Raw genomic sequence first — 13,970 nt, 5'->3', positions numbered from 1 at the left:
ATTTCCATCCTCTGAAATGGAAATTCAGGTATACAACATATACCAGAACTGCCTTGTTAACTTCAGGAATATGCTTGTTGGGAGACACAATTTTTTTACTGCTCTGTGCATTTCTACAAATGACCATGAAGCACCACCTCCTCTTTCCACAAAGTGATTTTGGGGTTACAAATAAATTGCAGTAGATATGAAAATACACAAATACAAATTCCACAAAATGAGGATTGACTGGAGTTGGAGACTTCAATATGCCACTTTTATGATGGATAGAACTAGGCAAATAAGCAAATATAAAAGGCAAATAATATAGACAAATGAAAAAGACCACTATTACAAATTTATTAAACCTAACAGACACCTGTAAAACAATCCATACAACAAAAGCAGAATAAACAGTCTTCTTAAATAAACACACTGAACATTCTGAAATACTGATTACATGCTAATCCATACAACAGGAACACAAAAACTGGGCAAAAAAGTGAATAAACAATTCACCAAAGAAAAAACAGAAAGGCAAATAATCAAGTAAAAGGATGTTCAACATCATTAATTTGAGAAATGCAAATTAATACCATAATGAAATACCACTTTACCCACTAGAATGGCTATAATCAAAAAGACAGTAACAAGTGGTAACAAGAATGGAGAGAAACTAGGACTCTCATACATTACTAGTGGGAACATAAAACAATGCCGGTTATGTCGGAAAACATTCTGACAGTTTCTTTAAAAGTTAAACATGAAATGGCCATACAAGGAAGCAATCATACTACTGAGTATCAGTGAAAACATGTCCACAAAAAAGGCTTGTACAGAAATATTTAAAGCTTCATTACTCATACTAACAAAAAAGTGGAAATAGAAATATCCATCAACCAACCAATAATCAACAAAATTTATTATACCTATGTAATATACTACTTAGCAGTAAAAATGAAGTACTGATTCACTCCACAATATGAATGTGCACAAGATAAACAGTGTGCTAAAGTGAAAGACAAATGAAAAAGACCACTATCCTAAGATTCCACTTATATGAAATGTCCAAAATGGGCAAATTTACGGAGACAAAGTAGATCAGAGGGACTGAGAATAAGAATTGGGATTGACTACAAATGAACAGAGGAAATGTTGTAGAAGTGGATTATGATAATGGTTGCACAATGCTATAAATTTAATAAAATGTATTGTAAACAGGCAAATTTCATGGTATATTCAGTACCTGTATCTTAATAAAACTGCTTAAAAAAAGAGACCCAATTCATAAGCTCCAAATAATTCTTATCACTTTTTCTATTTGCTCCAGTTTTCTTGTACTATCCACACCATTTTCTTCCCAACTTAAAACTGTCTCTACCCACTATTCCTGACAACTTTATTAGTCCAACCCTCTTTCCTAACCATGTCTTTAGGATGTATATTCCCTTTACATCTTTCAGTGAAATCTTTCTTACATTATATCTACTGTTTCAGAAACAGAAAAACCTAGCCTGGACGTGTGGGCTCATGGCACTGACTCCAGGAAATGTTTTTTTTTCTTTTTGCAGGAGGAGGGGTGATTACTGCATTGACAATTTAAAAATTATCTTAGGCAGACTCGTTCACCATGTAAGAACTTGTTCGTTATGGTTCAGAAGATTGGAGACTGTTGAGAATTAGGCTTGGGGTTGATTAATGATTGTGCAATGAGTCCCCTATACAGAATTTTATTGTTGTTAACAACCACTTGATCAACAAATATGAGAGATGTCCTCTCAAAAAAAAAAAATTTTCTTAGGCAGTCCAGGGGAGTAAAAGGGTGCAGAGGGAAGGGCACTGAGGGATTAAAAAGGCAAACCAGAGGTATCGTTTAACATACACTGGGTATTGTCTATAGAACATCTTGACAATGTAAAATGGCACTCCCAATATAACCAGAATTTATAAAGCTACAATTTTGGGCAACACCTTTAACAGGACCATTGACAAAGAATGTTTCCAGAGATGAATGAAGGGTCTGGTGACAAATATAAGAAACATACCATATGAAGAACAACTGGAGGAATAAAAACTCTTTAAACTGATGGAAAAAACAGAGTAAAAAGACAGCCTCTGACTTTCAAAGTTACAAAGGGATGGGTTCAACTGAGATTAGCTAAACAGGGCAGAACAGAGATCAATGCACATATGTTGACATAGTCTTATAGTTATAAATTTCCTAACCCCTTAAAACTATACAACTATTAGAAGAATAAAACAATAGCAAATATCAATGACACCAAGAGATGGTTCTTCGAGGAAATAAACAAAATAGATAAGCCTCTAGCCAGACTTCTTAAGAAAAAAAGAGAGTCAACACAAATCAACAGTATCAGAAACGAGAAAGGAAAAATCACGACGGACCCCACAGAAATACAAAGAATTATTAGAGAATATTATGAAAACCTATATGCTAACAAGCTGGGAAACCTACGAGAAATGGACAACTTCCTAGAAAAATACAACATTCCAAGATTGACCCAGGAAGAAACAGAAAATCTAAACAGACCAATTACCAGCAACGAAATTGAAGCAGTAATCAAAAAACTACCAAAGAATAAAACCCCCGGGCCAGATGGATATACCTCGGAATTTTATCAGACATACAGGGAAGACATAATACCCATTCTCCTTAAAGTTTTCCAAAAAATAGAGGAGGAGGGGATACTCCCAAACTCATTCTATGAAGCTAACATCACCCTAATACCAAAACCTGGCAAAGACCCCACCAAAAAAGAAAACAACAGACCAATATCTCTGATGAATGTAGATGCAAAAATACTCAACAAAATATTAGCACACCGAATTCAAAAATACATCAAAAGGATCATACACAATGACCAAGTGGGATTCATCCCAGGGATGCAAGGTTGGTACAACATTCGAAAGTCCATCAACATCATCCACCACATCAACAGAAAGAAAGACAAAAACCACATGATCATCTCCATAGATGCTGAAAAAGCATTTGACAAAGTTCAGCATCCATTCATGATAAAAACTCTCAGCAAAATGGGAATAGAGGGCAAGTACGTCAACATAATAAAGGCCATATATCATAAACCCACAGCCAACATTATATTGAATAGCGAGAAGCTGAAAGCTTTTCCTCTGAGATCGGGAACTAGACAGGGATACCCACTCTCTCCACTGTTATTTAACATAGTACTGGAGGTCCTACCCACGGCAATCAGACAAAACAAAGAAATACAGGGAATCCAGATTGGTAAAGAAGAAGTTAAACTGTCACTATTTGCAGATGACATGATACTGTACATAAAAAACCCTAAAGACTCCACCCCAAAACTACTAGAACTGATATCGAATACAGCAAAGTTGCAGGATACAAAATCAACACACAGAAATCTGTGGCTTTCCTATACACTAACAATGAACCAACAGAAAGAGAAATCAGGAAAACAACTCCATTCACAATTGCATCAAAAAAAATAAAATACCTAGGAATAAACCTAACCAAAGAAGTGAAAGACTTATACTCTGAAAACTACAAGTCACTCTTAAGAGAAATTAAAGGGGACACTAACAGATGGAAACTCATCCCATGCTCGTGGCTAGGAAGAATTAATATCGTCAAAATCGCCATCCTGCCCAAAGCAATATACAGATTTGATGCAATCCCTATGAAACTACCAGCAACATACTTCAATGAACTGGAACAAATAATTCAAAAATTCATATGGAAACACCAAAGACCCCGAATAGCCAAAGCAATCCTGAGAAAGAAGAATAAAGTAGGGGGGATCTCACTCCCCAACTTCAAGCTCTACTATAAAGCCATAGTAATCAAGACAATTTGGTACTGGCACAAGAGCAGAGCCACAGACCAATGGAACAGACTAGACAATCCAGACATTAACTCAGACATATATGGTCAATTAATATTTGATAAAGAAGCCATGGACATACAATGGCGAAATGACAGTCTCTTCAACAGGTGGTGCTGGCAAAACTGGACAGCTACATGTAGGAGAATGAAACTGGACCATTGTCTAACCCCATATACAAAAGTAAACTCAAAATTGATCAAAGACCTGAATGTAAGTCATGAAACCACTAAACTCTTGAAAGAAAATATAGGCAAAAACCTCTTAGACATAAACATGAGTGACCTCTTCTTGAACATATCTCCCCGGGCAAGGAGAACAACAGCAAAAATGAAAAAGTGGGACTATATTAAGCTGAAAAGCTTCTGTACAGCAAAACACACCATCAATAGAACAAAAAGGATCCCTACAGTATGGGAGAATATATTTGTAAATGACACATCCGATAAAGGCTTGACGTCCAGAATATATAAAGAGCTCACATGCCTCAACAAACAAAAAACAAATAACCCAATTAAAAAATGGGCAGAGGAACTGAACAGACAGTTCTCCAAAACAGAAATACAGATGGCCAACAGACACATGAAAAGATGCTCCACATCGCTAATTATCAGAGAAATGCAAATTAAAACTACAATGAGGTATCACCTCACACCAGTAAGGATGGCTGCCATCCAAAAGACAAACAACAACAAATGTTGGCGAGGCTGTGGAGAAAGGGGAACCCTCCTACACTGCTGGTGGGAATGTAAGTTAGTTCAACCATTGTGGAAAGCAGTATGGAGGTACATCAAAATGCTCAAAACAGACTTACCATTTGACCCAGGAATTCCACTCCTAGGAATTTACCCTAAGAACGCAGCAATCAAGTTTGAGAAAGACAGATGCACCCCTATGTTTATCGCAGCACTATTTACAATAGCCAAGAATTGGAAGCAACCTAAATGTCCATCGATAGATGAATGGATAAAGAAGATATGGTACATATACACAATGGAATACTACTCAGCCATAAGAAAAGGGCAAATCCAATCATTTGCAGCAACATGGATGGAGCTGGAGGGTATTATGCTCAGTGAAACAAGCCAAGCAGAGAAAGAGAAATACCAAATGATTTCACTTATCTGTGGAATATAAGAACAAAGGAAAAACTGAAGGAACAAAACAGCAACAGAATCACAGAAGTCAAGAATGGACTAACAGGTACCAAAGGGAAAGGGACTGGGGAGGATGGGTGGGTAGGGAGGGATAAGGGGGCGGGAGAAGTAGGGGGGTATTAAGATTAACATGCATGGGGGGGTAGGAGAAAAGGGAGGGCTGTACAACACAGAGAAGGCAAGTAGTGATTCTACAACAGTGCTATGCTGATGGACAGTGACTGAAAAAGGGTTTATAGGGGAGACCTGGTATAGGGGAGAGCCTAGTAAACATAATATTCATCATGTAAGTGTAGGTTAGTGATACCAAAAACAAAACAAAACAAAACAAAACAAAAAAAAAAGGGCAGTTCCTGTGTGTTAACCTCCAATGAGTTCTCCACAAGGGTATAAAGGGCATATAAAAGTATAGGCAAAGGGTCTGTTTGCGTTTATACAGAAGATCAAAGTCTAATTGGGCTACGCCGAAAATGAACTAAGATACGATATGAAAGAGAACTTCCAACATCAGCACTCTCTGGAAGACTCATGCCAGAAGATGATCATCAAAAAACCCCAACAAAGATCCACGCACTGCTACAGCTGTAGATGCACTCATCCCACCAGTTCCTGGACTTGCCATGGGAATGAAGGAGATATCTAAGCTGGCCTGTGCATACAGTAAAACAACAAATTTGACTGGATCTATACTGTTGGAACTCAACCAAGAATTAGGAGAAGTGCAAATTGTAGCACTCCAAAATCTTACAACTACAGATTATTTACTGTTAAAAGAACATAAGGGATGTGAACATTCCCCAGGAATGGGTTCTTTTAATTTGTCTGATTTCTCTCAGACTGTTCAAGTTCAGTTAGACAATATCCACCATATCATAGATAAGTTTTCAGAAATGCCTAAGGTGCCTAACTGGTTTTCTTGTTTTCACTGGAGATGGCTGGTAATTACAGATATGCTTTGGTTATGTAACTATACTCCTATTATGTTAATGTGTGTGCGCAATTTAAGTAGCAGCTTAAAACCCATACATGCTGAAGTTACTCTACAAGAAGATATGTCAAAGAAATAATCAATCTTCCCATGTTTTCTTCTGCCTGCTACTTCTATAGTTTTTCTTCTTCCTTCCTAATTACAACCCTTAAATAGAATTTGTGCCTCATATCAAATTTACCAAGTATCATAATTCTTCCAAGTGGTAAAGATACCTCAAGACAAATGCTGGGCATAGAAGCTACAGGGCATAAATATGCAAAGAAATAAAAAGCTAACCATTTCAAACAATAAGGCTTCTCTCTCACTTACCAACTTTACATTTCCCTGTACGGCCCCGGAAGATGACTGGTTAGCCAGAGACGGGTAAGATTCCTCAAGGGAGGAACAACCTAAGACAGGCACAGTCGCAGGGGGGCCATCAGGTGAGAAATTGGGGATCAACAGAGGTGAGGCTTAGAACCTCACCCCCCCGATCTGAGAGAAATCTTCTGCATACGTGGATGTTTTATTGCCCTTGTCTAACTTGGATTAACACATAGTCTACAGGCACATACCTGATCATCTACATTTGCTCTCTTACAACACTAAACTATGTTTTCTACCTTTATCTTGTATCTACCTACCACTTCAGCATTTTATTAAAAATAATAATAATAAAGAGAGAAATGTGGTATCCACATATAAATCAAGTATAAAAACCAAATGAGTATTCATATTTGAACTGACTGTTTATAGTTCATAATGCATGAGCAAAACCGAAAGTTTCTGTGATGACTGCCCTTCTACTGTTCACTATGTAACTTATTAGTTATGTAAGAATTTGTTCTCCATGTAAGAACTTGTTTGTTATGCCTCAGAAGATTGGAGACTGACGAAAATTAGGCTTGGGTGGATTAATGATTGTGCATTGAGCATTGACTCCCCTATATAGAATTTTATTGTTGTTAACAACCATTTGATCAATAAATATGAGAGATGCCCTCACATAAAAAAAAAAAAAAAAAAAAGGTCAGACTTCCAATGGTAAAATAAATAAGTAACCGGGATGTAATGTATAGCATAAGGAATATAGTCAAGATATTGTAACAGCTTGATAGGGTGATAGCTGGAACCTAGAATTATGTATATAAATGTTTTATCACTGTGTTGTACACTTGAAACTAATGTAATGTAATATTGTGCGTCAACTACCCTTCAATAAAAAATAATTATCTAAAAAAAAAAAAAACTATACAACTCCTTTCAAGGAGAAAATGTTACTACCCAACTGTGATGTAAAAAATGGTATCTATTTTGGATAGACAACTAAATGGAATAAATATTGGAATACATATTTCTAAGAACTTGAAAAGCCCTAAGCTACTTTTAATACATGAGCATCATTAACTTAGTTTTGTACCTAAATGTATTACATGAGGTATTTTCTTTTTCTGAGCTGTATTTTTTTTGTAAACTATCAGTACCCTATTCTTTAAATTCTCCTATATATATAGGATTGAATTCTGTGAAAATACTAGTACATAGGCAAATGCTTTAAAAAAGAGAAATGTTTCAATGTATATTTCTGGAAGCTTATGAAAGACTGTACCAATGAAACCACAAGGCAAAGAATTTCTAGAAAACACATATCTAATAAAGTCACAATTATATTTACCATACAAAGCTATATATTAATATGGTAAACTTATATGTAAACTAATGTTCCCACTTACGTTTCTGTGTCTGATACCAATGATTCATTATTGCACACATCATTGAAGGTGTGAAGTTGATTCTATAGAGAAAAGAAAGTTTTTTCCAAAATTATTCTTGCATATATTAGCAATTATCAAAAACCATGGTTTGACATATATATCAACACACATAAATATAGAGATCATAATCAATAACCAGATAAAAATTACAAAATGTAAGACAGACATACACTTCCCAATTAGTCTGGCTATCTCCATTATCATATTAAAACACTAAATAAGTTCATTCCACAAGTAATACTTATGCTTTATTCCACTAAGCACACTAAAGAAAACAAACACAAATAAGGGAAAAATAAAAGAATTTAATGTAAGGCAGTAAGTAATGTGTTACTACAGACATAAAATTTCAGGAAAGGCTCCCTAAATGAACATACTGAACATTTAATTTCAGAATATGTGAAGAAGTATTTTCTGTATTTACAAAGTCTGTATTTTATTACTATACCAGTATATTACAATATTTTCTATGTTAACATGGATAAAACTTAGCTATTTTAGAATAACTACACTACAAAAACAGACAGGAAAAGTAAAACAGAAAAGCTAATGGAGTCTTGGTAAACAGAGAGAGCAGGTCCATTCTAAAGGATGAAATTAACCATAGTACTTATATCCAGCAAATTGTTGTTCTGCAAGAATACAAACTCAAGGATGCCACGTTTTCCTTCATACCCAGTCACCCAACAAAAGCCAATCAATACAAGTTTCTCCGTATTTAAAACAGTATTTATTACCATGCAAACAAAACATTTGTCAGTCAAATTTGGCCGACAGTTTAATTAAATCTGTAGCTTCATTCTGGTAAATGAATTAAGTAACTACTTATAATCTCCTCCTCCATTTTTTCTGTTAAAAACACTGATTTCTTAGTGTAAAAAAATTAAATAACTTTTTTTAAAGGTGAAGAATCTCTGGCAAAGAAGATATTAGAGTAGGAAAACAAGGTGAAAACCTCTCCCCACACAAACGCCAAGGACGCAACTACAGCAAAAACAATAAACCCTAAAAATGACCTGCCAACTGCAGAACAGACCATCTACAGAATTGGTAAATTAGAGAAGACCAGGAGGGGCGGAAGATGGCGGAGTGAGTAGAGCAGAGGAAATCTCCTCCCAAAACCACAAATATCTATGAAAATATAAAAAAGACAACCCTTCCTAGAATAAAGACCAGAGGACACAGGACAATATCCAGACCACATCTGCACCTGAGAGAACCCAGTGCCTCGCAAAGGGGGTAAGATACAAGCCCCGGCCGGGTGGGAGCCAAGCGCCCATCCCCCCAACTCCCGGCAGGAGAACAATAGGCAGAGCGGAAGGGAGATGGAGCACAGGACTGCCGAACACCCAGCCCAAGCCATCCGGGCCAGAGTGCAGTGCCCTGGATACTAGGAAAACAGGGCAGCAAGAACAGTGAGCGGGCACCAGAGGCCGGGCGATGGAGGACATCACAAAAGCGAGGGACCATTTTTTTTTTTTCTGTTTTGTTTTGGCAAGCGCTTTTTGGAAGTCTTAAAGGGACAGGGACCCCAATACTACGGAAACAGGGCAGCAAGACCGGTGAGCAGATGCCTGAGGCTAGAGCCGGAGAATAAAGAAAAACGAGCGGCCACCTTTTTTTTTTGTAAATTAAAATATATATATATATATAATTTGTGGTTGTTGTTTTGTTTTGGCGGGTGCTTTTTGGAAGTCTTAAAGGGGCAGGGCGGGAAACTTAATTCAGAGCTGGGAATCCGGGGATCTCTGGGCACCCTAACCCCTGGGCTGCAGGGAGCAGGGAGGCCCCATACGGAGATAAATAGCCTCCAGGCCGCTCCCCCTTCAACGCGATGCCACCACGTTGGAGCAGTGGCCCAAACCAGGCCAAGCCCACAGAAACAGCGGAGATAAACTCCATAGCAGCCGGGCAGGAAGCAGAAACCCTGTCTGCGCGCAGCTGCCCAGCACAAGCCACTAGAGGTCGCTGTTCTCCCAGGAGAGGAGGGCCACAAACCAACAAGAAAGGAAGTTCTTCCAGCCGCCACTCGTCCCAGCTCTGCAAACTATTCCTATCACCATGAAAAGGCAAAGCTACAGGCAGACAAAGATCACAGAGACAACACCAGAGAAGGAGACAGACCTAACCAGTCTTCCTGAAAAAGAATTCAAAATAAGAATCATAAACATGCTGACAGAGATGCAGAGAAATACGCAAGAGAAATGGGATGAAGTCCGGAGGGAGATCACAGATGCCAGAAAGGAGATCGCAGACATGAAACAAACTCTGGAAGGGTTTATAGGCAGAATGAATAAGATGCAAGAGGCCATTGATGGAATTGAAACCAGAGAACAGGAACGCATAGAAGCTGACATAGAGATAAAAGGATCTCCAGGAATGAAACAATGTTGAGAACTGTGTGACCAATCCAAAAAGAACAATATCCGTATTATAGGGGTCCCAGAAGAAGAAGAGAGAGGAAAAGAGATGGAAAGTATCTTAGAAGAAATAATTGCTGAAAACTTCCCCAAACTGGGGGAGGAAACAATCGAACAGACCACGGAAATACACAGAACCCCAACAGAAAGGATCCAAGGAGGACAACACCAAGAAACATAATAATTAAAATGGCAAAGATCAAGGACAAAGAAAGAGTTTTAAAGGCAGCTAGAGAGAAAAAGGTTACCTATAAAGGAAAACCCATCAGGCTAACATGAGACTTCTCGACAGAAACCCTACAGGCCAGAAGAGAATGGCATGATATATTTAATGCAATGAAACAGAAGGGCCTTGAACCAAGGATACTGTATCCAGGAGGACTATCATTCAAATATGACGGTGGGATTAAGCAATTCCCAGACAAAAAAAAGCTGAGGGAATTTGCTTTCCACAAACCACCTCAACAGAACATCTTACAGGGACTGCTCTAGATGGGAGCACTCCTAGAAAGAGCACAGCACAGAACACCCAACATATGAAGAATGGAGGAGGAGGAAAAAGAAGGGAGAGAAGAAAAGAATCTTCAGAGAGTGTATATAACAGCTCAATAAGCGAGCTAAGTTAGGCAGTAACATACTAAAGAGGCTAACCTTGAACCTTTGGTAACCACGAATTTAAAGCCTGCAATGGCAGTAAGTACATATCTTTCAATAGTCACCCTAAATGTTAATGGGCTGAATGCACCAATCAAAAGACACAGAGTAACAGAATGGATAAAAAAGCAAGACCCATCTATATGCTGCTTACAAGAAACTCACCTCAAACCCAAAAACATGTACAGACTAAAAGTCAAGGGATGGAAAAACATATTTCAAGCAAACAACAGCGAGAAGAAAGCAGGGGTTGCAGTACTAATATCAGACAAAATAGACTTCAAAACAAAGTAAATAACAAGAGATAAAGAAGGACACTACATAATGATAAAGGGCTCAGTCCAACAAGAGGATATAACCATCCTAAATATATATGCACCCAACACAGGAGCACCAGAATATGTGAAACAAATACTAACAGAACTAAAGGGGGAAACAAACTGCAATGCATTCATTCTAGGAGACTTCAACACACCACTCACCCCAAAGGATAGATCCACCGGGCAGAAAAATAAGTAAGGACACAGAAGCACTGAACAACACAGTAGAGCAGATAGACCTAATAGACATCTATAGAACTCTACACCCAAAAGCAACACGATATACATTCTTCTCAAGTGCACATGGAACATTCTCCAGAATAGACCACATACTAGGCCAAAAAAAGAGCCTCAGAAAATTCCAAAAGACTGAAATCCTACCAACCAACTTTTCAGACCACAAAGGCATAAAACTAGAAATAAACTGTACAAAGAAAGCAAAGAGGCTCACAAACACATGGAGGCTTAACAACACGCTTCTAAATAATGAATGGATCAATGACCAAATCAAAATGGAGACCCAGCAATATACGGAAACAAATGAGAACAACACTAAGCCCCAACTTCTGTGGGACGCAGCAAAAGCAGTCTTAAGAGGAAAGTATATAGCAATCCAGGCATAGTTAAAGAAGGCAGAACAATCCCAAATGAATGGTCTAATGTCACAATTATCGAAATTGGAAAAAGAACAAATGAGGCCTAAGGTCAGCAGAAGGAGGGACATAATAAAGATCAGAGAAGAAATAACTAAAATTGAGAAGAATAAAACAATACCAAAAAATCAATGAAACCCAGAGCTGGTTCTTTGAGAAAAAAAAAAACAAAATAGATAAGCCTCTAGCCAGACTTATTAAGAAGAAAAGAGAGTCAACACAAATCAACAGCATCAGAAACGAGTAAGGAAAAATCACAACGGAACCCACAGAAATACAAAAAATTAATAGAGAATACTATGAAAACCTATATGCTAACAAGCTGGGAAACCTAGGAGAAATGGATAACTTCCTAGAAAAATACAACCTTCTACGATTGACACAGAAAGAAACAGAAAATCTAAACAGACCACTTACCAGTAACGAAATTGAAGCGGTAATCAAAAAACTACCAAAGAACAAAACCCCCGGGCCAGATGGATTTACCTTGGTATTTTATCAGACATACAGGGAAGACATAACACCCATTCTCCTTAGAGTTTTCCAAAAAATAGAGGAGGAGGGGATACTCCCAAACTCATTCTATGAAGCTAACATCACCCTAATACCAAAACCTGGCAAAGACCCCACCAAAAAAGAAAACTACAGACCAATATCCCTGATGAACGTAGATGCAAAAATACTCAACAAAATATTAGCACACCGAATTCAAAAATACATCAAAAGGATCATACACGATGACCAAGTGGGATTCATCCCAGGGATGCAAGGATGGTACAACATTCGAAAGTCCATCAACATCATCCACCACATCAACAGAAAGAAAGACAAAAACCACATGATCATCTCCATAGATGCTGAAAAAGCATTTGACAAAATTCAACATCCATTCATGATAAAAACTCTCAGCAAAATGGGAATAGAGGGCAAGTACCTCAATATAATAAAGGCCATCTATGATAAACCCACAGCCAACATTATATTGAACAGCAAGAAGCTGAAAGCATTTCTTCTGAGATCGGGAACTAGACAGGGATGCCCACTCTCCCCACTGTTATTTAACATAGTACTGGAGGTCCTACCCACGGCAATCAGACAAAACAAAGAAATACAAGGAATCCAGATTGGTAAAGAAGAAGTTAAACTGTCACTATTTGCAGATGACATGATACTGTACATAAAAAACCCTAAAGACTCCACCCCAAAACTACTAGAACTGATATCGGAATACAGCAAAGTTGCAGGATACAAAATCAACACACAGAAATCTGTGGCTTTCCTATACACTAACAATGAACCAACAGAAAGAGAAATCAGGAAAACAACTCCATTCACAATTGCATCAAAAAAAATAAAATACCTAGGAATAAACCTAACCAAAGAAGTGAAAGACTTATACTCTGAAAACTACAAGTCACTCTTAAGAGAAATTAAAGGGGACACTAACAGATGGAAACTCATCCCATGCTCATGGCTAGGAAGAATTAATATCATCAAAATCGCCATCCTGCCCAAAGCAATATACAGATTTGATGCAATCCCTATGAAACTACCAGCAACATTCTTCAATGAACTTGAACAAATAATTCAAAATTTCATATGGAAACACCAAAGACCCCGAATAGCCAAAGCAATCCTGAGAAAGAAGAATAAAGTAGGGGGGATCTCACTCCCCAACTTCAAGCTCTACTATAGAGCCATAGTAATCAAGACAATTTGGTACTGGCACAAGAACAGAGCCACAGACCAATGGAACAGACTAGAGAATCCAGACATTAACCCAGACATATATGGTCAATTAATATTTGATAAAGGAGCCATGGACATACAATGGCAAAATGACAGTCTCTTCAACAGGTGGTGCTGGCAAAACTGGACAGCTACATGTAGGAGAATGAAACTGGACCATTGTCTAACCCCATATACAAAAGTAAACTCCAAATGGATCAAAGACCTGAATGTAAGTCATGAAACCATTAAACTCTTGGAAGAAAACATAGGCAAAAACCTCTTAGACATAAACATGAGTGACCTCTTCTTGAACATATCTCCCCGGGCAAGGAGAACAACAGCAAAAATGAAAAAGTGGGACTATATTAAGCTGAAAAGCTTCTGTACAGCAAAACACACCATCAATAGAACAAAAAGGATCCCT

The 13,970-nt window shown here is 37.8% G+C and overlaps 1 protein-coding gene across 7 annotated transcripts in view; it reads right to left on the bottom strand.

Moving 5' to 3' along the window:
* The window catches only part of USP34 (ubiquitin specific peptidase 34), a 289,427-nt gene that overhangs the window by 167,418 nt on the left and 108,039 nt on the right, over positions 1 to 13,970 (bottom strand). For all 7 annotated transcript variants that reach the window (XR_008995834.1, XM_057497160.1, XM_057497164.1 and 4 more), the window contains one exon: positions 7,727 to 7,788. Coding sequence is in view for 6 of the 7 variants with exons in the window: in XM_057497160.1 (XP_057353143.1) it covers positions 7,727 to 7,788 (62 nt within the window). In the remaining variant the exon portion in view is untranslated. The remainder of the gene's footprint in view (positions 1 to 7,726; positions 7,789 to 13,970) is intronic.

This window comes from Manis pentadactyla, chromosome 2 (genome assembly GCF_030020395.1).
Source record: "Manis pentadactyla isolate mManPen7 chromosome 2, mManPen7.hap1, whole genome shotgun sequence".
In the NCBI taxonomy this organism is placed as follows: Eukaryota; Metazoa; Chordata; class Mammalia; order Pholidota; family Manidae; genus Manis; species Manis pentadactyla.
This window is presented reverse-complemented; position numbering and strand designations above follow the sequence as displayed.